The sequence below is a fragment of the Artemia franciscana genome, chromosome 2 (genome assembly GCF_032884065.1).
Source record: "Artemia franciscana chromosome 2, ASM3288406v1, whole genome shotgun sequence".
Taxonomy (NCBI): domain Eukaryota; kingdom Metazoa; phylum Arthropoda; class Branchiopoda; order Anostraca; family Artemiidae; genus Artemia; species Artemia franciscana.
The window spans coordinates 62,114,953-62,138,262 of NC_088864.1; the positions used below are offsets into that span (position 1 = coordinate 62,114,953).

At 37.2% G+C, this 23,310-nt stretch overlaps 1 protein-coding gene across 6 annotated transcripts in view; it reads left to right on the forward strand.

The window, feature by feature from the left end:
* The window catches only part of LOC136043903 (kinesin-like protein KIF23), a 108,533-nt gene that overhangs the window by 83,723 nt on the left and 1,500 nt on the right, over positions 1–23,310 (forward strand). For all 6 annotated transcript variants that reach the window (XM_065728934.1, XM_065728933.1, XM_065728935.1 and 3 more), the window contains 4 exons: positions 1,241–1,344; positions 3,442–3,775; positions 10,749–10,834; positions 21,696–21,932. In XM_065728934.1, coding sequence (XP_065585006.1) covers positions 1,241–1,344; positions 3,442–3,775; positions 10,749–10,834; positions 21,696–21,932 — 761 coding nt within the window. The remainder of the gene's footprint in view (positions 1–1,240; positions 1,345–3,441; positions 3,776–10,748; positions 10,835–21,695; positions 21,933–23,310) is intronic.

Here is a 23,310-nt window from a genome sequence, read left to right on the forward strand (position 1 = left end):
CTATCCAAATCTAAATTCTAATTCTTTTCCTTTTTCTTCTGAACTTATTAACTGCTAAGTGACATTCTGCGCCATGAACATTCTACTTTTAATATTGTCGCAGCATCAACAATTAATTGTAACTTAATAATATTGCCACATAGCGTAAGAAAACTCCTTTCTGTTAATTTTCTTGGTACTCAACGTCACCCATCTTGACTTAAAGCTCCTGCTCAGCAACGTTGCCAGCGTAGAGGGAGCCGGGGTCAGTGCCGTTGATCGTCTCCAGAGTGGTCTGTCTTTGGTGATGATTGGAGCTTTATTGGAGCCAGTTTTCTAAGAAGTTAGTCAACTGCGTACGACACCCGCCCATCTCTTGCGTGGCCTACCCCTGGGGCGCACCAGGCCTTTTGTAGTTGGGTCAAAGTCGGAAATAAGTCGGGCGAGCGTTTGTGTGGGTAGGTGGACTCGATGACAATTCCAACGCACCGGTCGAGGCTCGAGGTGCTCAGACAGGGACTTAAGCCCCCCTTACTCATAACTAATGTGAAATAGCATTAGTTTTCATATCTATTCCTGCGCCCTGGGTTCTTAGAACATTAATTCTTGTCACTGACACTTTTACTTAGGACGTTAAAATTATATGTTGAATTTAAATCAAAGAGAGAGCTATTTAAAAAAAAGGTTAGAATAGTTTTAGACTGAAGAGATACTTTTTTTTGAAGAGTTTTTCTTTATTTTTATATTTTTTTTTCTCTCTCAGTACTATTGATTTAAAGGATATCCAAGCGCTACAACTGTCACCCTCTACTTTCAGTATGTTTTCAGTACATTTCATGTTTTTGCGTAGGTATCTATTTATCATAATAGTTGTAGTTTTGCTTCTAATTAATCCAATTTAACAATCTAACCTGATCGTCGTATTCATTATCACGTTCTCTCATATGCTGGATTTTTGGGAAGCAAAACTATCAATATAACCTAGATAAACAGTCAGGCACCCAGGGGTATGGGCTACCTGAAGCCCTCCCCCCCCCCCCTTTCTCTCCTGAAATATTTGTCCAACTCGTACAAAAATAACAAACTACATGTAAGCTAATTTTTGCGCTCGGAAAACTTGATAATAACTAATTTATTAGCCACGGGTGGATTTTTTGGTAAATACTACCCCCCCACCCCGTAAAAAAAATCCTGAACTTGATCCTGTAAACGGTCGCAACTCTTCGGCTAAAAAGAAAGGTAGTAACGTCTTTTTTTTTAGGAATTGCTTTTAGAGATCGTCTTGTTGCTTTGGATAATGACAGTCATAAGCTCAACTTTGAAGTACAAACCTTGAAGGGTCAGCTTGATGTGGAAATTAGTAAGGTTAGTTTTCTCTTTTTAATTTATAATTTAAATTCTGTTCAATAAAAGCAACTCTATTTTGTTTTGGTTACCAACTTACCACCTTTGTTGTCATATTAGTATTTTTACCGTTTTTGTCATAAGAGTTGGAACTTTTTAATGTTAATCTTGTATTTTTGAATGCATACATGCAGTTCCGTATAATTAAAATCGAATAGTTGTGGGCATCAAGCTGTGGCTAACTAGAAAAAGCCAAGACAGATAGTTCGAATGAGTGAGAGGCAAATCTGGCATTAATCCCCTTATTAGGATTGTATAAAAATGATGTTAGTTCATTTGTTAATAGATAAGTTTATCTATTATCCGTCCATGCGTCACTCCTAGGGCAGAAGAACTAAGGTAGATAGTCATAGAACTAAGGTAGTCATAGTCAGCATGAATCCAATAGACCGCGCTCCGGTATAGTAAACGTATTGCGTCTGAAGACAAAAAGAAAGTTCACAAGAACCCACAGAGACCATTAAACAATGTTGATTAAAAAAAAATCTTGATAAAATTGCAAGTGCCTGCGGAAAACTTTTAAACATAGTGACATGTCAATTATTGGTAGTATTCCTGAAAAAAGCTATTGATTTCTCGGCACGCACGCAGAGATCTAATAAAGAAAACAAACAATTTTATTTGATAATTTGAATAAGAACTATCGAGAAACTCACCATCATATAGGGTTTCGAGCCCACCCTGGGAACGTCCCTCCCATGATCTTATTAGAAGCTTTTTGTATTAATAAATATGTCAAAATGTTGCATTTTTTTGTCGAAAATATAAATTTAGATTTAAAAATTTGCAACTCTCCTTCATTTGTAGCCTCCCTCCCCCCCCCTCCCAAAAAAATTCCTTTTTGTTTTACGTTGAACTCACAATTACATTGAAATCACCAGTGACGTCAATTAGAACGGGGGTAGGACAGACCTATGCCCCCTTATATTTTATGTTCTGCTGAATAATCACTACAAAGTAATTTTTGTCGCCTGGCCTTGTTGCGGAAAGTAAATTTGAAAAATAGCTTGACAGTTTGATGGCTAATTCTATGCGCTCTGCTTGGACAATGACCCCACTTGGTACTAAGCTTGCTCTAAAAATGATTAGGAAAAAAACATCTGCCGGTGTTGACTTGCTCTAAAAATGATTAGGAAAAAAACATCTGCCGGTAAATATCTGCTAAGCATTTCGAATATTCTAGTGATCTTCTCTCGCAGCATCTTTCGTTACTCTTTCAAATATCAATTTTTTCTGGCAAGGTGCCTCAACAATTTTTTTGTACCCCTGGGGCGTACCAGGCATTTTGTAGTTGGGTCAAAGTCAAGGCCTTAGCAATGAGCATGCTCTTTTCAACCTTTTTTAAGATTCTTGCAGACATGCAAGTCTCCGGGGATCCCCGGATCCCGACCAGATCCGGTGACATTCGGGGGAGTTGGAGGAGGAAACCGGAAATCTTGGAAAACGATCGGGACGAAACCTGGTAGGTAGAACAAGCAAATGTCGTTGATACGTGATTGATGTAACCGGACTGGATCCGCTCTCTTTGGGGGAGCTTGGGGGGGTCCAGTGCTTTGGCTTGTTTGGTGCCTCTGGACATGATAGGACGATGAAAATTGATGGGTGTATCAGGGACCTGCTCAAATTGACTTTAAAAGTCGTTTTTTTTTATTCGACGATCTGGGGGGCTGAAGGGAGTTGAAAGATTAGAAAAAATGAGGTATTTTTAACTTACGAGTGGGTGTTCGGATCTTAATGAATTCTGATATTTAGAAGGACCTTGTGTCTCAGAGCTCTTATTTTAAATCCGAACCGGCATTAAGCCTCTGATTTTTCCTTTTCAAACAATCTATTGATTCTTAGAATTTTGCTAGAGCTGCTGTCATGTGAGCTCTTAGCTCCTTTTTTTTTTTTTTTCATGGATCTATAAGTTACCTTAATTTCTTATACCACTTATAATTTTGTAAATTATCTATAATTTCTTCAGAATATTCCTCATTTAGCTATATTAATAAACGATTAAAAGCTTTTTAGTAGTCAGAGCTGTTGCTAAACTATTTTTTTTTTATCAATTACTAGAGGCGAAAAGTCGACACCGATTACATGAATGCAAGGCAATCTAACGACACTAAAACGCGACGCCTAGCTGAGCTAGAGCGTCGTCTTGCTAGCAAAGACCAAGAACTGAATGATAAAGATCTGAAACTGCGACAAAGTCAAATGGAAGTAGAGAGAGTGAAATCGAAGTATTCAACAAAATTACTTGATGAAAAGGAGAGAATTCAAAGGAATGCCGAACGAAAGAATGCAGAGGAAATAGAAAATTTGAACCATCAACTGGCAGCGAGGGAGAGATATCTGAGGAAGTTAGGTTATATGGCTTCAACAAAAAAGTTTGACAACGTTGGAAATCGTAAGTGTTTTTTTATTGTTTTTTTTCGTTCTCCCTTGTTTTCTGTTCTTTTGCCCTTCTCTTGTTTGTTTCGTTTCTTTTGTTTTCTGTTGTTATTCTTTTATGTCGTTTTTTTTTGTAAATTGATGTTTCTGTCAAGAAATAAAGAAGAAGTAGAAGAGGTAGTTGTAGAAGTAGTAGAAGAAGTAAAATAGGAAAGTAGAAATTTAGAAAAAGGGTAATAAGACCTAAAGTTTGGGTGAAATTTATAAATCCCCAAGCGAAAAGTGTGCTTATAAGTTTAAACGTGTTTTCCTCCTTATTTAAATTTACAAATGGGCATACAAAACAAACAGCTTAAATGTTTTCAACAATCTTTGCGACCACGCTGGCTAATCTAAACTAAACGAGAAAATGTTAAAACAAATAAGAAAAACAAGGCGTGTTGTCAAAAAGTAGAAAAAAGTCCTTGGGATAAAATAAAACACAGTTTTGTGTTTTAAAGTGCTTTTGTTATATAGTCCTGAAGACTTCAATAGAGAAATCTTAAACATAAAAAGTAGACTTTTAGTCTTTTTTGTTCTATATTTTTTTTTTCGTGTTGTCAAAAATTAGAAAAAAAGTCCTTGGGACAAAATAAAACACAGTTTTGTGTTTTTAAGTGTGTTTGTTATATGGTTCCGAAGACTTCTAGAGGGAAATCATAAACTTGAAAAGCAGACTTTTTAGTTGTTGTTTTTTTTTTTTTTTCTATATTTTTTCGTGTTGTCAAAAAATAGAAAAAAGTCCTTGGGGCAAAATAAAACACAGTTTTGTGTTTTAAAGTGTGTTTGTTATATGGTCCTGAATACTTCTAAAGAGAAATTTAAATGCAAAAAGTAAATACTTTTTAGTCTTCTTTGTTTGGATTTTTTCGTGTTGTCGAAATTAAAAATAACATATTTCGCTCCATTCCCAAACCAAAAGCTTGGATAGGGTCCCATTCATAAATCGGAACAAATACTAGGCCAAATATTAAAAATGCGGCTCTACTGGCAGGAGTAGCATCACCCTCTGAAGCCGTTTCTGGGGGCAGCGCATGTGTTGTCAAATATACCAACAATGACTTAAATTTTACTATGTATGTTGCCCTTAAATTTATACTTAAACTGTGAGTAAGGTCGGCCCGGCTCTAAGCATTGTCCATGAACTAGCTAGCTCAGTCTCGATTGGAAAGATCTATTGCTAACTTATGTAAAATTCAACACAGGAAGAACTAATATTAGATTCGGATAAAGGCATAAAATAATATGTCCTTTCATTATTCTTTTCTTTTTATCTTTTTATTCTTTCTTTCTTTTTCATTTTATTCTTTTCAGCCTAATTGTGGAATTAACTGTTCACATTGGGCAAACACGAATTAAATTAAAAATTAATTTTATTCTCTCCTTTTACTGATAAGTACATTCATATATAAATAATTTTCTTCTCTTTTATGTTTATCTAATTATCCCTCTATTGTCCTTCTGTTATTCTTTTCTGTTTATCTTTTTATTCTTTCTTTCTTTTTCTTTTTTTCTGTTTAGCCTAATTGTGGAATTAACTGTTCACATTCGGGAAACACGAATTAAATTAAAAAATTAATTTTACTTCTCTTCTTTTACTGATAAGTACATTTACATATAAATAATTTTCTTTCCTTTCTTTTTTATCTAATTATCCTTCTATTGTCCTTCTGTTTTTTTTTTGTTTATCTATCAACGCCTATTAAACCTAAAAGAGCGTGGCTTTAAGAACGGAGTTTGACAATGCTGGAGCTCGTTTGTGTTTTGTTATTATTTTCAAATGTTTTCCCTCTTTAGTTTTTTTGTCTCTTGCTGCTTTTAATTTCATTTTCTGGGTTTTTAAATCCTTTTTGTTGAAACTAGGCATTCGATCAAAAATGGTTTTGTTGTATTTTGGTGGCTCGTGTCTTCTAGTGAACGTGAAAAAAGAGGACTAGTGAACTAGTTTTGTGAACTAGTGTTCAGTTGGCTTTTGTTTTCAATCGGAGTTGTTAGGAGTCAGTTGTTAGGATGTTATTAGGCCTGTATCTAAAAGGTCTTGCTTCCAAAGGAAGTTCAACATCAGTCAAGGACGTACACAGGGAGTGGGGGGTAGACTTCCCTGTTTATGTAATTTTGCCCTGATCCTGGTATAAATCCCTTTTTTGAGGGGTTGGGCTGTTCCTAGATTTATGGAAGCTCTATTGTAATACAGAAATTGTTTCTTTTTGTCTATTACGTACTCGTTTGATTGTTCATTTATTATATTAACATTGACCGTAGCTAACATGTAGCTCGAAATATAGTATATAGCTCGAAATTTATAGTATATTGCTTATATGTAGCTCGAAATCCTGAATGTAATATGTTACCATTGAATTTAAATTCAACAATGATTCGAGTCTATTAACATAAGGGGATTAGGTAGGATCAACAACAGTAAGGGACTGAATGAAAGCATCTTTATGTGTTTTCAATAGGGCTTAATACACATTAAGGACTATTGCACAAGAGAGTAATCCAGTCAAACTAGGAAAGTTTTGCTGCTTCAAAAATTAAGTTAAATTATATTTAATAATAATTAGATTTAAAATTAATATTGTTTTTGTATAGTCTACTTTAATCTTGTCAGATATATAAATAATTATTATTAAATTTAAAATTAATATTGTTTTTGTAAAGTCTACTTTAATCTTGTCGAGTTATATTGCCAGTCTATATAAGTAGAGTTATAGTCTACTTTGATCTTGCCAGATATATAAATAATTATAATTAATTTTAAAATTAATATTGTTTTTGTATAGTCTACTTTAATCTTGCCGAGTTTGCCTTGGCTTAAACACACGAAATTTCATCAGTGATAAAAATTGACCGCGGGTTTAATTTGCTAAAACTTTGATTTAGATAATGGTAAACGTATCTTGATTTTTGAAAGGTATAATCGGACCTAATCTGGAATTTTTGGGAAATTCACTGTCTTTGGAATTTTACTTTTTATGGCACTTGGTATTAACCAAGTGACATATAGCGATCGCAAGCTCTGTCGGTCTGTCTGTCACGGTTTTGCTAGCTCAGGCACTTCCAGATAAGCTAGGACGATGAAATTCGGCAAGTGTATCATAGACCGGACCAGATTAAATCAGAAATAGTCTTTTCTCCGATTCGACCATCTGGGGGGACGGTTAAGCATTTTTAAATTATGAACGGGTGATCGGGTCTTAATTAAATTTAATATTTAGGTTGATATTATGTCTCAGAGCTGTTATTTTAAATCTCGACCGGATCCAGTGACGTTGGGGGGGCCTAAAATCTTGGAAAACGCTTAGAGTGGAGGGAACGGGATGACAAATAAACACAAGTCCTAGATACGTGATTGACGTAACCGGAACGGGTCTGCTCTCTTTGGGGGAGTGGGGGGAGGGTTAATTCTGAAAACTTAGAAAAAATGAGGTATTTTTAACTTACGAAGAAGTGATCGAATCTTAATGAAAGTTCATATTTAGAAGGTCCTCGTAACTCAGATCTCTTATTTTAAATCCTGACCGGATCCAGTGTCATTGGGGGGAGTTGAGGGGGAATCGTAAATCTTGGAAAACGCTTAGAGCGGAATGATGAGAATGAAACTTGATGGGAAGAATAAGCACAAGTCCAAGATATGTGACTGACATAACTAGACCGGATCTGTTCTCTTTGGGGGAGTTGGGGGGGGGAGTAATTCGGAAAAATGAGAAAAATGAGGTATTTTCTATTTACGAACGGTTGATCGGATCTTAATGAAATTTGATATTTAGAAGGATCTTGTGCTTTTGAGCTTTCATTTTAAATCCCAACCAGATCCAGTGACATTTGGGGGAGCTGAAGGGGGAAATTGGAAATCTTGGAAAACGTGAAAATTGAGGTATCTTTATCTTAAGAATGGGTGATAGGATCTTCATGAAACTTGATATATAGAAAGATCTTACGTCTCAGATGCTCCATTTTCAATTTGTATTGGATCCGGGAGCATAGGGGGTTGGAGGGGGAAACAGAAATCTTGGAAAACGCTTAGAGTGGGGGGATCGGGGTGAAACTTGATAGAAAGAATAAGCAGTAGATTGACCTAATTAGAATAGATCTGCTCTCTTCGAGGAAGTTGGGGGGATTTCCAGTTCTTTGGCGAGTTCGGTGCTTCTGGACGTCCTAGGACGATGAAAAGTGACAGGCTTGTCAGGGACTTGCACAAATTGACTTGATAACAATCGTTTCCCCGATTCGACCATCTGGGGGATTGGAGGGAGAGGAAAAATTTAAAAGAATTAGAGGTATTTTTAAGTTACGTATGGGTGATCAGATCTTAATGAAATCTGATATTTAGAAGGATCTCGTGTCTCAGAGCTCGTATTTTGACTCCTGACCGTATCTGGTGATATTGGGGGAGTTGGAGGGGGAAACTAGAAATCTTGGAAAACGCTTAGAGTGGGGAGATCGCGATGAAACTTGGTGGGAAGAATAAGCACAAGTCCTAGATAAGTGATTGACATAATCGGACTGAATCCGCTCTCTTTGGGGGAGTTTGGGGGGGTAATAATTCGGGAAAATGAGAAAAATTGAAGTATTTTTAACTTAAGAACGGGTGACCGGATCTTAATGAAATTTGATATTAGAAGGAACTCGTGTCTTAGAGGTCTTATTTTAAATCCCGACCAGATCTGGTGACATTGGGGGGAGTCGGTGGAGAAACCGGAAATCTTGGAAAACGCTTGAGAGCGGAGAGATCGGGATGAAACTTGGTGGGTAGAATAAGCAAATGTCGTAGATACGTGATGGACGTAACCGGACTGGATCTGCTCTCTTTGGGGGAGTTAGGGGGGTCCAGTGCTTTGGTGAATTCGGTTCTTCTGGACGTGCTAAGACGATGTTAATTGGTAGACGTGTCAGGGACCTGCACAAATTGACTTGATAAAGTTGTTTTCCCCGATTTGACCATCTGGGGGGCTGAAGGAAGAGGAAAAATTAGAAAAAATGAGGTACTTTTAACTTACGAGTGGGTGATTGGATCTTAATGAATTTTGATATTTAGAAGGACCTCGTGTCTCAGAGCTCTTATTTTAAATCCCAACCGGGATTAAGCTTCTGATTTTCCTTTTAAATCGATCTGTTGATTCTCATAATTTTGCTAGAGCTCATGCCATATGAACTCTTGGCTCTTCCAACCTCGTCACAAGTGCCATATGAGCTCTTATCTCTTGTTTTGTAAAGTTTTCAATTATTTGGAAAGTTTCACAAACTAGTGAAAATGTATGAAATAATAGAAAAACATTTTCAAAACATCTGAAGATTTTTTTTTTAGATTGTCTCAGTTTGATAAAGGTCTAGTCTGGAATTTTTCAAGGTTTTAAATATTACAGTACGAGAAAACGAAAGACAACGCAAAAACGAGGAAAAAATTAAATTAGATACACGTAGCACTAATCCGTAAGGCTTGGATTTAATTTTACTAGTTTTGTAGCTTTTTTGAAGGGATAAAATTTAAATCAGCCAGAAGTGATTTAGAGCTGTTTTAGTGAGATGCCATACTGCTTGTTGAGGATCTTCGTTGTGGTGCACTATTTATACTAGGGGCCCATTTCTTTCGTGAGTCGTAGTACTTTTGCCTTAAGCAGGAATGTTTTCCTGGACAAAATATCAAATGTAGCAACCTTAGACCTTAGTTTCACCTAGAGCCACATTGGGCATTATTTAGTAGCCTCCAATCTTCTCGAAAGTGAAACAAATGTAGCAAACATGTCAAAAATTTCACTTCCAAAAATCACAAGATTTGAAAAGTTTTTGCTGTCAATCTTGTCCTTTACGGGACCAAATCTTCCCTGTGACGCTTAAAAAATGATTTCATTTTTTAAGTAACAAATTTTGTTAGTGTTACTAATGAGGCATTAGCTCACTTTCATAAAATTTGTCAGAATTTTAGGGAGGACGGAAACTTAAGGAGAGGTTTTAACATGTGGATGTTAAACTTGTTAATAGTTTTTTTTTTTTAACTTCGTCAGACTTTACTTCTTAAACGGGTGAACTTTATTTCTTTAAAAAAAAAAAACAAAAAAAAAACAGGTAAACAGACTAGAAATAAAAGGGCCACAAGCAGAATATATAAACTCAAAACCCGTCAGATCCATTGTCAACATTTGATCGCGTCCGAGGGCAAAGAAATTGTTGCTGTTTGTGTATTGTGGCAAGCTTCAATTTCCTCCATCTCCATTACACCAATTTCATCTATCTCCAGTTTAAAAAACGGTAGACACAATTTAAAATCAAATTGTCATCTGAACATTGGCTGATGTCAATTTTTTTAACTATTCAGAAGCCATTTTAATCAAGTCCATGCAAAGTGTAGGAAAGGTGATGGGTTGATGCGTTGCCGTTTCTAAACTATAGCTTCAACTTTTTCTGAAAGGATAAGAACTAGCATGCTATCTCACAATAAACACTCTTAATCTTGCACCAAAAACCTAATGTTCAGTATTGAATATTTAAAAAAAAAAATCCAAAGTGGGGGGGGGCCTGTTTACAATATATGCAAAGGTAATAATTTTATGGAGACAAAATATAAGTTATTTGACTGTTTTTAATAGTTATGTAAGAATTTTTTTTTAATTTTTCGTATAATCTGTGTTTCAACTGTCAAATGAAACAGTGTTTAAATTGAGATCATTGAGCACATTGATGAATTTTCATTCTACACTTTGACGTGATTAATTTGTCACTCTTAAGATTTCGTCTTAATATTGTGGAGGGTTAAAAGAATGAGAGAGGGCTAACAGGAAGGGTTCATCCCCTTAAAAGAATCGATTCTTGTTCCGTGATATCATTCAGAAAAAGCCAGCCGTACCCTTTCTTTTTATCAACTTTTATCAGCCTCGATTAGCAATCCACTTTTAATAATATAAAGGAATAAACAAAAGATTCTACTCACATTCGCAACAATTCATTTTTAGCTACAAAGCCCCCGGCTGCATCAGACACAGATTTGCAGGCTTTGGACATGGCCACAACAAAACGAGAAGAAAGAGAATCTAGACGGGTAAGATGCTTTCTTTTTCTTTTTTGTGTACTTCTTTATTGACTTGAGTTCATTTCTCTTGACAATTCATTTTATTTTGTAGTATTTCTGATATAATTCTTTTTAGACTTCCTTTTAGACTTATTCCTCGTCTTTTTGATTACAAGAAACTTACTTTGACTGTCTAGACAGTGAAAGCTTTTATTAGCAAAGAATTCAGTAAATATGTCTTTTTAGTGGTTTCCTATTTTGTCAAGTTTTTTTGTGTTTTTTTTTTATTATCTGTTTTTTTTTTCTAAATTGTCTTAAAATTGTTTAGAAGACCAAATCTTTGAAAATGTAATGCTAACCGTGTCTACTCTCCAAACTTTTACCTAGGTTGACGGTAGAGCCGTTCCAAGGGTTGGTGGTGCCTGGCAAAAATAATTACAGTGCCCCCCCACCTTCTGACTCAAATATAAGCAAAAACTCCGAATCAAAGTGAAAAATCTGATCAAAATGGGCAAGTCCCAGCAACAGCCGGGGTAGCTTGTCCTATTTATCCCCCTCCCTTTAAACGGCTCTGGGTGATGGGTTAAAGCCGATTTGAAACTTTAGGACTTTAGAACGTCAGAAAAATCAGTGTGTAAACAGCAAAATTAGCTGCGTCTAATGTCTAAGCTATTAAGCGTAAGGCCTTAATCTTACACCGCATTAATCTTCAAGCTTTAATAACACCGCCTTAATCTTCAAGCTATTAAGCGTAAAGCCTCCTGCCTCTGCATTTAAGCTAATGCTGTCTGTGGAGGTCATGAAAGCTGTCTGTGGAGGTCTTTGACAGTGTTAGTCATGAAAACTGTTGCTTAATAATTAAAAGAATTAAAAAAAAATAGTTGGTTTAGTAATAAGTAATAATATGAAAGAAAAAAAGGCCTCGGAAATCTGAACCTCCAAAGAGCGTATGGATCCGCCATAAAATGCAATCCTTAACTCATAGTGGTTTGCTCTTAAACAGATTGCGGCAACTGCTGTAAACCATGGTTGGATAAGGACTGATCACATGCTTTTGAAAAAGAAGAAAATAGACTACTAGAATAAAATAGAAAGTCCAAATTTATTGGAATTAATTTAGACTGACGACTTATTCTAACTGAATTATCGTAAATATGAAAAGTTAGTGTACTAGAGAAATGAAACTGTCAAGAATAGACGGAGCACCCCAAACTAGATTTAAGGCTATAGGCTATAGATTTAAGTTCTTTCTATACTCCTCCTCTTGTTTCTTTCTTCCTATTATATCTTCCCACATCCTACTCCTTCCCATTCTTCGAACAATGATTCGTCATAAATCTCTCATGTGTGTATACCCTTATAAGAATGGATCTACAGCGCGAAATAGAGACTGGAAAGATATTTTCAAGGTCGATTCTTTACTCCTTCCCGAATTGTAAGGCTTGAAAGATTATATAACAATGGTCCGTTAGCTATAAATATTCTAAATTTGGGTTTGATCCATTTTAAACATGAATTCTTCTATCCCTGAATTTTGGCTCCTTATGTACTGCAAGATGACTATTCGGAGGGATTTAAATCTAAGAGTAAATCCCAGAGAATACTCTAATGAGGCAAATTTTTACACCCCTTCTAGGAGCAGGAAGAAACTTCCGCATAGACAAGGGAGTCGAAGATTTGACTGACATCCACTCCTCCAAAGAATATCCTTGCTCGATATGCCGACTGCTTGCCCATTGATACCAGAAGACAGCTCTCTGTCTTCTTTGGCTCTCTTCCCTCTCTTCGGCTTCAATTTCGACTCTCCTCTCCCTCCCTCTCTTCTGCTCTCTTGCATCTCTTCGGTTTCAATTTCGACCCTCCCTCCCTCTCTTCGGCTCTCTTTCCTCTCTTCGGCTTCAATTTCGAATCTCCTCTCCCTCCCTCTCTTCGGCTCTCTTCCCTCTCTTCGGCTTCAATTTAGACTCTCCTCTCTCTCCCTCTCTTCGGCTCTCTTCTCTCTCTCTTCGGTTCCAATTTCGACTCTCCTCTCCCTCCCTCTCTTCGGCTCTCTTCACTCTCTTCGGCTTCAATTTCGACTCTCCCTCCCTCTCTTCTGCTCTCTTCCATCTTTTCGGTTTCAATTTCGACTCTCCCTCCCTCTCTTAGGCTCTCTTCACTCTCTTCGGCTTTAGTTTTGACTCTCCTCTCTCTCTCCCTCTCTTCGGCTTCAATTTCGACTCTCCTCCCCCTCCCTCTCTTCGGCTCTTTCCTCTCTTCGACTTCAATTTCGACTCTCCTCTCCCTCCCTCTCTTCGGCTCTCTTCACTCTCTCCGGCTTCAATTTCGACTCTCGTCTCCCTCCCTCTCTTCAGCTCTTTCCTCCCTTCGACTTCAAGTTCGACTCTCCTCTCCCTCCCTCTCTTCGACTTTAATTTCGACTCCCCTCTCCCTGCTCTCTTTCTCACAGTCTATTTTTCTTGGGTCTCATTATCTATATGGACCCTTATCTTTAAACTCATCTGTAGTAACTGTTTGGGACTGCCTTCAAAAAGTAGTTGAAAAGCAATTAAGTACACTTTTCCAAGGTTTTTTCCCCTTTGGAAAATGTCATGACATCTCAAATGCAGAAGGATGAAAGAATAATACCCAGGTTAGTATATCTGCAATATTAGGTTCTTATTTTTTAATGATTTTGACTTGTATTATGGCTTTGATTCCATGTTTTTAGCCTTTTCTTTTTAGCTTGTGATAGCCGTCTGTCAATAATGTATTATCGTAGCTGCCCTTTCGCCCTTTAAAGTTTATATTTTTACATTTGTCTTGCTGTTGAGCTAAACATTTATAGAGATGTTTCAGAGTTTTCATATTTATATATTTAATATATTTTATATAGAGTTTTCATATTTTATATATATTTTCATATTTATATATGCGCCTATAACCCATGTAACGCTATGTAACCTGTGAAGTAAAACAAAGGTAGTAGGAACGTACAAAAACTTGTTTCTGTTGAAAATTTTAAATATGTCTATTCTTTTATATTATTTTTGTTGTCTATTGTTTTTATATTTTATATTTTGACGTAAATTGTATCTATTATCCGCCTCCCTTTAAACAGCTCCGAGTGATGGGTTAAAGCCGACTTAGAGCTTTGGGACTTTAGGACTTTAGAAAAATCACAGTGTAAACTGCAAAATTAACTGCGTCTAATGTAAATATAACACCGCCTAAATCTTCGAGCTATTAACCGTAAAGCCTCCTGCCTTTACTTATTAGCTAGTGCTGTCTGTGGAGGATTCTGGTCCTTTAGGATAGATAAACCGTTTTTCGGTTTATCTATGTCACAACTTTAGACATAAATTGTGTCTAATAGCCGAAACAGATTAAGCTTTTATGCCTCTTGGCCCTAGCGTTTTTGCCGCTCCATTTTTAATAGATTTTAGGAAAAATCTCCAAAACATGGGGAATAGTGAGAGTCGCAGGTTGTAGATGGCCTATTAGTAAATTCTGGTCTGGTTTCACTGCAATTTTTATTTTATTTTCAATGTTGTAATAAGTACAAAATATTTGCCTAAAATCTATTAGTTTCTATATCATACATTTATAATGTATACTTCACTTTAGTCAAATAGGAAGAATGGTGTGTGCAACTGAACCACCATGTAACTGAAAAACAAGCAACCGAACCCCTGTAACTGAACCAACGAACAACTGAGCCCCTGAATAACCGAACCTCTGTGGAACTGAACCCTCGTGTAACTGAATCCCATTTAACTAAACCCTCGTGTAACTAAAACCCCGTGCAACTCAACCCCATTCAACTTGACCATCTTGCAACTGAACCACCGTGCAACTGAACCCTCGTGTGAGTGAACCATCATTCAGCTGAACAACTGATCTCAGTTTTTCAGTATTCTAAAAATATGAGGCAATATAATTGGGTAAAACACAAGTTAAAATTTTTACATGTTCAGCCTTGTTGGAAGTGTTTCTTCCTTAAAGTCATGGTATAAACTTCTGTCAAGATCATTCACAAAAAAGCTTGTTTTTTTGTACAAAATGAAGATCCGATGTCACAAACCATTAAAGCTAATTTTGTTTCTCTTTTTTTTCAGATGAATCAGACCTTTCTAGACGTTAATTAATAAACATATGTGTTTAAAATATTATGGGCAATATAAATGTAGTATGGGCAAAATAACCAAATAAAGACAAAAAAAAAGAACAAGATATATATATATATATATATATATATATATATATATATATATATATATATATATATATATATATATATATATATATATATATATATATATATAATGTATATATATATGTATATATATAATGTATATATACACATACATACACACGGGGAGGGAATAAAAATAAGTGAATGAACATAAAAGAAGAACGAAATATAAAATATATAAAAATTGAACCGGAAACTAAAAAAACAAAGGGGAGGAGGGACAAGCAAATAAGTGCAACAACCTCTGCAGCACCATCAGTCAATAGAAAAAAGGTAAAAACTAGTGGGATGTTTTGTTCATTTTTTTCTGTGATAGAGGGGACAAAAGTTTTTTCATATCTGGAAGTAACGCACCGAATGGGGGGAAAATAGGAATGACTCAGAAAGAGTTTGAGGCGGGCGTAATCCGGATGGGGAGTGACGTTTGGGGAAAATACTTGCCGTCCGAGGGTTTGTTATTGCAATTCTTGCAAAAGGGAGGCACAGCGAAACCCTCCTTCGTTCAAGGGTTTCCAAACTAGCTTTTTTTAGGAGCAGAGAGTATGGCACCTTGCCTTCTTTGAAAATTATTCGCAAGGCTCTTTTTTGGACTGATTCAATTTTTTTCAGTTCTCCGCGAGAGATACCAGGGTGCCAAACTGGACAAGAATATTCGAAATGGGGGCGGAAAAAGACATGTAAATCCTTAAGGAATGGGAGGGGGGCGCTAAACTTATCTAAGAGGGCGATAGACACATTAGTTCTATAGATGATGTCTTTAACGTGGATATCCCACTTTAAATTTGAAGAAATTGTGACGCCAAGTAGTTTAAATGAAGACTCAGAAATTTCAGGAGGGATAGGATTAAGAAAACAGGGCGAGGATTTGGGGAAACAAGTCGGCATTATCATGGACTTAGAGGGGTTTACTGTCATATCTAAGTCCAAGGCCTCGTCTCCAATTTCATAGAGGATACTCATAAGGTCGCTTATTTAATTTCTGAAGCAACCTCCAACAACCGTTGGGTCATTAACAAATTTCCGTCGGTCACGAAATTCCTTCGTGAGGCTGTTAATCATGACTGAAAAAGGAGGGATCTAGGAGAGTACCGTGGGGTATGCCATTGTGGACACGGAGATGATTTGAATAACTATTCTGGTATTTGACAACCTGTGATCTATTTGTTAAGAAGGGGACAACCAGTTTCACTAGTAAGGGATCAATATTGAACTCGCTGACAAGTTTCTCAATTAAAATATTGTGGTAAACAAGGTCAAATGCTTTCTGAAGGTCAATTAAATTTAGCCAGGAATTAGTCTTTTTGAGGATATTCCGATGTGGTCAATCAGAGAAACGAGGTAGTGGGAAGTAGAAGTGGATTTTAGGTTCCCGAATTGCCTCAGGTCAGTAAGAGGCAAGATTGTTTCCTTTAGCCAATCTGCAAGGAATCCTTCATAAAGTTTCTAGAAAATAGGAATAAGAATAATAGGACGAACACCTTCAAAACCAGGCTTTCCGTTTTTCTTTTTCAAATGGGTTATTAAACCATGTTTCCAAATTTTTGGAATTCGTCCAGACTCGGTAATCTCGTTAAACAGAACAGACAATGGTTTAGAAAGCAAGCCACCGAAGGCACTAATAAGAGGAAACGGGATATGCAGAGGACAAAGACTTGTTTTCCTTAATTTTTCAATTGTCCGTTCTATCTCAGACGGGGAAACAGTGGGAAAAGAAGGGGATAGGGCTTCGGCTGGTAATTGGTCGGACAATGCCGGAAGGCTCTGAACAATGGAACCGAGGAATTTATTTAGATTTTTGGCAGTAACAATGGGGGGCTCGGGTAGACTGAAGTTAAGCCACACAAGCCTCCTGTCGCACACCTTTTTAACCTCGAAATACCAGTTTTTAGTTTATTAGTGAGCAATTCTTTGACTTTATTTTTGTACTACGGTCGTGCCAATTTACGAATTTCTCTTTCAATTTACTTTCTTAGTTTATTGGCTTCATCTAGTTTACCGTTTTTGAAAAGCTTCAATTAGGTTCTAATTGATGTTTTTATAGTTTGATTAATAAAGGGTTTATCAGTGGAGCACTTTTTAAATCTTTTTCTCGGAAACTATTTGATATTTATCCGTTAGCTTTTTGTGGATTGTAGCCATTTTCTCGTCAATATTTTTTAAATTATAAATATCAGACCAATCTTCAGTATTCAGCCACATAACAAAAGAAAGAAGACCAGAATTTTGAAGGGGGTGATAAGTACCATAAGACATTGAGAAAGAATGCTTAAAATTTGAGGAGGGGGGATAAAAGAATCGAAACATAATAACTCCCACCTAATGGGGGCAGAGCTGAGAGAGGGCTGTAAAAATTATACATATTAGTTAAAACAAAATCAAGAGAGGTATTTCCCCGAGTCATTGGTATTTTAACAATTTGCTTTACTTTAAGTGAGGAGCAAAAAGAATCCATTTTAAGGTCGTTGGCATCGCCAACTAAAAAAAAAGACCAGCATTGGGGTACATAGAAATATTAAATTCAGCACTTTTTTTGCAATTGCTGGATGAATTTGCGTTTTGAATCGATATTTTGATTTGGGGAGTAATAGAAAACAGCTATTGCAATAATATTGAATGGACGAGGGAGTACTTTTGGTCTAACACATAGCCAGAGGATCTCATCATACTCGGATAAACTGGGGACTCGAATAACCTTTGGGTAAAGGTTACTCTTAGTAAAGAACAAAGCACCGTCACCTTTTCTCCGAGTGGGTGGTTAAAAGGTCGGGGTTTAATAAGCTATGAATAATTTTTCAGGCACAGGGACCCTGAGTCATGGGACTACTTCAGTAACAGCTATAATATCTATTAGATTTGATTCTGAAAGCACCTCTAGTTCGGTAAGCTTTTCGAAATTAAGACTTCCAGCAATAGTAACTAAAAATTTAGGAAAAACGAACCGATTGGGGAATCGCGACAGGGAGACTTGATGAGATTGAAAATTTCCTGGGTGGGGTTTTAATTAATTTTATGATGCTTTGGAGAAGAAGGGCAAGAAAAGGATTTACCTTGGGGATTTGGAGTTGGGGGGTGGGGAAGGATATAGACGAAAACTGATGAGAAAGGTGCAACTTGTTTCCAGTAGACGGGAAGTGAGAACAATTGGGATTTATTACAAGACAATTATTAAATGCAAAAAGTCTCAGACATGAGTCATGTTGACAGGTAGGCACGAGGGATAAAAGGAATGGGCTGTAGGTGGGGTTTCGTGGAGATAGGGTAAGACGGAGTCGAATTGGGAGGATTTTTGATAGAGATGAAAGGGGGAAATGGGAAGGCAAGAAGGTGCTTGGAAACGGAAGTGGGGTGGGAACTTCCTGGGAGGACGGGGGGTCGGATTTACTTTGGCAAATGACGGGCGGAGGCCCGAACCAGTCAACAACATCTTGGGTGCAAGGGGTGGATAGGGTATGCAAGGGGGTTTGTGACTAGGAAGGATATGAGTAAGGGGATTGCGGGAGGGTTTGAGTGCAATGGTGATATAACTTGCCGTGAGTAAATTTCTGGGTTGGAGGTGCGTTTCGGGGAGAGGATACCTGGGACATGTTGCTTTGTATCGGATAGGGAGGGAGATAATGAGGGGTATTTAATAAGGGAGGAATGCGATCCGAAGTGCTGCCTAAAAAAGCGGATTGTCCAGTGTGGAATCTTTGACTGGTATCAGCTGGGACTATCTAAGCTTGGGCACTTGACTTTTGTTTGCAGCTTGATTTTTTTTTTTTTTTCGCAAAAAGGAAGAGGGGACATAAATAAGCAGGTTATCAGATCCGAAACAACGCCCGCTTGATGCTAATTTACATAAAGGAACATGGTCAAAATTGCACTTTGCTTTAGTGCATTTGCCAGTGAGGTAAAAACGACATAAGTGCAATTATGAGCACTTCTACAAAATCACATTTATCTCCTAATTTGCAAAAACCTGCTAAAATTTGACCTTTGTCAGTCTAGATAACGAATTTTGATCAGATGTCTCTGAGGAGATTGCAGCTAAAAAGGGTATGGGAGGGGGACTGCTTGCACTCCTGCCTTTTTTTCAACATTCCTTCAACATGCCCAGAAAGTTTAAACTTCATACCCTCAGGTCTATACCCTCAGCTGTTCTTGACACATTGCAGATACGTCGTCTTGTAAAACTGGATGCAAAAGTACTTTTGATTTAGTTGAAGATTCTCCTAAACATTTTCCGTGCGATGTGATGGCTAACACCATCAGCAATTGAAGATATTGCTGGCATTTCCTTTTCACAACCAATAAAGGAAAAAAAAATCTTCTAATTGTGTTTGGCATTCTTCTTGACATTTCCCTAAGGTTTGATCTTAATGCTCCATGTTTTTTTCTATTTATAGGATCAAACATGCCCATTCTTCTTCATAAAAAAAAACACCCTGTATGTTAACAATTTGCAACTTAAATACTTATAGCCCTTGCACATGGGGCTAGGGTTTGTGAACCCTGGAGGCATGGTTATTTGACCTTTAGACTATTTTGAACAAAAATTAATTTTGATCGGATGTATTTGGGAGAATAATAGCAGTTAAGAGGGAGAGGCTGATTGTCCTCTGATTACTTGTGACTTTTCAAAATTGAACTTGAAATTTCAGTTACCAATCGAATGAGCCTTCTCCAAAGTTTTTACGACCATCCCTTCTATAAAATCCTTAGATTTTAACAATAAGTAACTTGAAATAACCTACAGCCCTTGCCCCGTAGACTGGTTTTTGTTAATCACGCTTATTAATCACGTTTTATTGTTCGATTGGATATTGAAAGTTTTAGTGCCATTTTTAAAAGTGAAAAAGGATTGGAGGACAACCAGCCCCTCCCTCGAGAAAAATAACTCTTATGGAAAATACCTCCGGGAAATACCACCTCGCGGAAAATATCCCCCCCCTGGAAAATACCTTCCCGTGAAAAATACCCCCCAAATAATACCCCTTGCAGTTGGTTAATATCCAATCACTTTCGACTTTAAAAAAAGACTAAAACTGCATGGTGATTATAACCTCCGTCCCAACCTAATTTCCACCTCCATCCTCCTTTCGTCTCTCTCCCCTAGAACTAATCGTGTATTTATCCGAAGGCTCAATGAGAGCTGAGATGTTTTGGCATTAAAATGAACCCTTTGAGGTGTCTCCCTCTGTCCCTAGCTACAAAACATTCAGAAAACCCCATTGCAGAAGTTTAAGTACCTTTTTAAGTTTCGTAATTTGTTTATTGCTTACAGATAGTGTTTGTTATTGGGAAACATACGGATATTTTTCGTGTGGGAGTTTTTTGAAGGGAGGGAGGAAGTTTTTGTGGGATTTTCTATGAGAAGAATGTTTTTGCACGGTGGGGGAGGGGCAAGACTTAGATATGAATTCCTCTTTTCCTCTTTCTTTATTAGTTTTCAGCTAAACTAAAATAAATAACAGAACCCAAATAAAACATTCCAATTCGGATAACCATATTTTCCGTGATGGGGTATTTTCGAGGGGAGGCTTTTTCCTTGGGAGAGGAGGGGAGGGGGTAAACGCCTAGGCCCTTAGACAGTGACAGGGCGAAGGGAAATCCCATTAACAGACACAAAAAGTTGAAATATATCTGGCTTTAAGAGTTTGTGACATCTGATTTTCCTTTTTTGTTGACAACAAAATAGAGCTGTTTTAATAGTCATCTTTACAGTCATTTATATTATGACTTTAAAAACAAACAATTCCAACAAGGTTGAACAAGCAAAGATTCCAACTTGTGTTTTACCCAATGTTAAGTACGGTGTTTGAGTTGCACGAGAGTTCAGTTATATGAGGGTTCAGTTGCACGGTCGTTTAGTTACACGGTGGCTCAGTTTCATGGTGGCTCAGTTGTAAGGTGGTCCAATTGCATTGTGGCTCGGTTGTACGGTGGTTGTGTTACAGTGGTTCAGTTGCTTGGTGTTCAGCTATCCGGTGGTTCAGTTGCCATAGAACAATGGAAAATGACAGTGTAAAATAATCATTACCCGAGACCATTGGCGTATCCAGGATGGAGGGAGCGGGTTGGTCCCTCCCACCCCGTGAAACTTTTATCTGAAATTCTGTATATACTTTAGTATAAAATATCGTAATCGTAGTATTCTGTATATACTTGAGTATAAAATATCGTTTCGTAATATCGTAGTATAAAAAAATATCGTAATTATTCTTTCGTCAAATCATCAGAAAGAAATTTCTGAATGTTCAATTATATTGGCTGTTGAACTTGAAAAAAAAACTCTCAGGTTCAAAAATAATTTTTAACTCTTGTTCTAAAGTAACATCGGTAGTCTTCTCTACTAAGGAAAAAAACCCCATGGGGGTAAAAACGGAAAGTAATGTCTATATAAATATTGCTACTTTGCTTGTCTAAATGTTTTTTTTTTGTTTTTTTCAAAGGACCCACCCCCTCCCCTTTTGACTCTTTATTCATATGTCAACTTTTTTGGTACTGAATTTGCTAGGGTACATTATGCCACAGTATCCACCACAGTGTATATATACCACTTTCACTGGGCATTTGTTTGTTTTACATTCGCTGTGCACTGTGCAATTAATTAAAACAAAAATGAAATATTTGGTTATTTTTTTGAAGATTTACTTTGACATTCTTTGAATTTTCAAGGATCGTGTTGAGAATTTCCGACAGCGTCGATCCAAGTCTGTTGGTGGTGAAAAGTGGCTTGATCATAGATCGCCAGGTGTTTCTGTGCCGTTGGGAACTGTTCTCCAACCTTTGATGCGCAAAAGAAAATCAGTCACAGAGCTTGGATCTCCGCAGGCTGTTGGAAAGTGTGATCGGTATGTGCTGACCACTCAGGATAAGGATTCGGGTGGGGAACTGGAAACCAGACTTTATAAGGTAAAATTTGGTCTTTTTCCTTTTTGTTCCTAACAATTTTCTTTTCTGGGGTTTGGGTAGGAGAACTTTGAAAATTGTTTTCTTTGTATAAAGAATAAAGGCAAATTTTATTCATATTTTCGGTCTTTAATCAAGCATGTTCAAACAAGAATTATATTAAAAATACTATTACTACTACTAACAACTCACCGCAGCACCAAGCCGCCTGAGGCCAACACAGAACAATATGTAGGTAATTTCTCTGGAAAACATGTAGCAAATCTTCATCCACTTTTCGGAGCGCCCATGCTTCATAACCATTTTTTCCACTTTAGCTTCCAATACTCTAATCTTGGTTTGCGTCAGGGAAAGCAACGTCTCTTTTCAGAGGATTAAAGCACGTCACATTGGTCTTATTAACGTTTATCTGAGGATCATTTGAACTGCACTCATGTTTGAATTTGTCATTCAGTTCACTATCAAACTGGGAGATTACTCGAGACCTCTCAAAAAGATTGTATTTCGCAGGAAATACAAATCATCCAAAAATTCGAATCTTCGTCAATGTTTTCACACAAAACATACTTAATGACGGCCAAAAACAAGAGGGCAATTAGTTTAGCTCCTTGTGGAGCGTCACATGTTATTTTTGCACTTTTTGAGTCAAAATCCCTTGTAAAAAGTGCTCATAGATGCACTGATATCTGTGTCTCAGGAAGTTTACTATCAGTAATAGAACGTCTTTTCTAGCGCCCTTCCGTTTTAGATTCTACCATGCTGTGGCAAGGGGCGTGTTAAATTGGACATCTTGCAATTGTCGAACAAAAGGAGATCTACTATAGTAGCCATTGAGTAATTAGGTGGTTGAGCCACACTGAAAAAGCTCATATAGCTTTGAATGTGATCGATTTCTTCTGTGACGTCCTAGTATTCAGTCATTGCTGCTACGGGACAGCAAGTTGTCTCATCAGGACTTCAAGCTCCTTTATTCTGTCATTCAGTGAGCGGGCATTGCAGAGTAAAATGTTTGGCAATTTCATCTTTGCTGAAAAACAATGTGGTTCAAGCGTTGATGGGTTTGCATGAACTAGAGGAAGCACCGGGTCGTTATACCATGGTCTTAGAGTTGATGAAATCTCATAGGGTGATTTGCAGTTAACGTTGCTCTGAGGTACGAACTGCGATTAGGAAGCGTTTGTTTCGTTGTCCTCTACAACCTCGCCATTATTAGTTCTGGGAACCAAGCCTACGGAGTCTTCTATGGGCTTTCACGGTACTTGAGTTTGCTACTAATTGGCAAATGTAGATTGCGCAATGAGTGGCATTAAAATACAATTAGATGGCGTTTCTGCATATACAGATGCTTTTGAAGTATCACATTATTAGTTTTTTTTCTCAC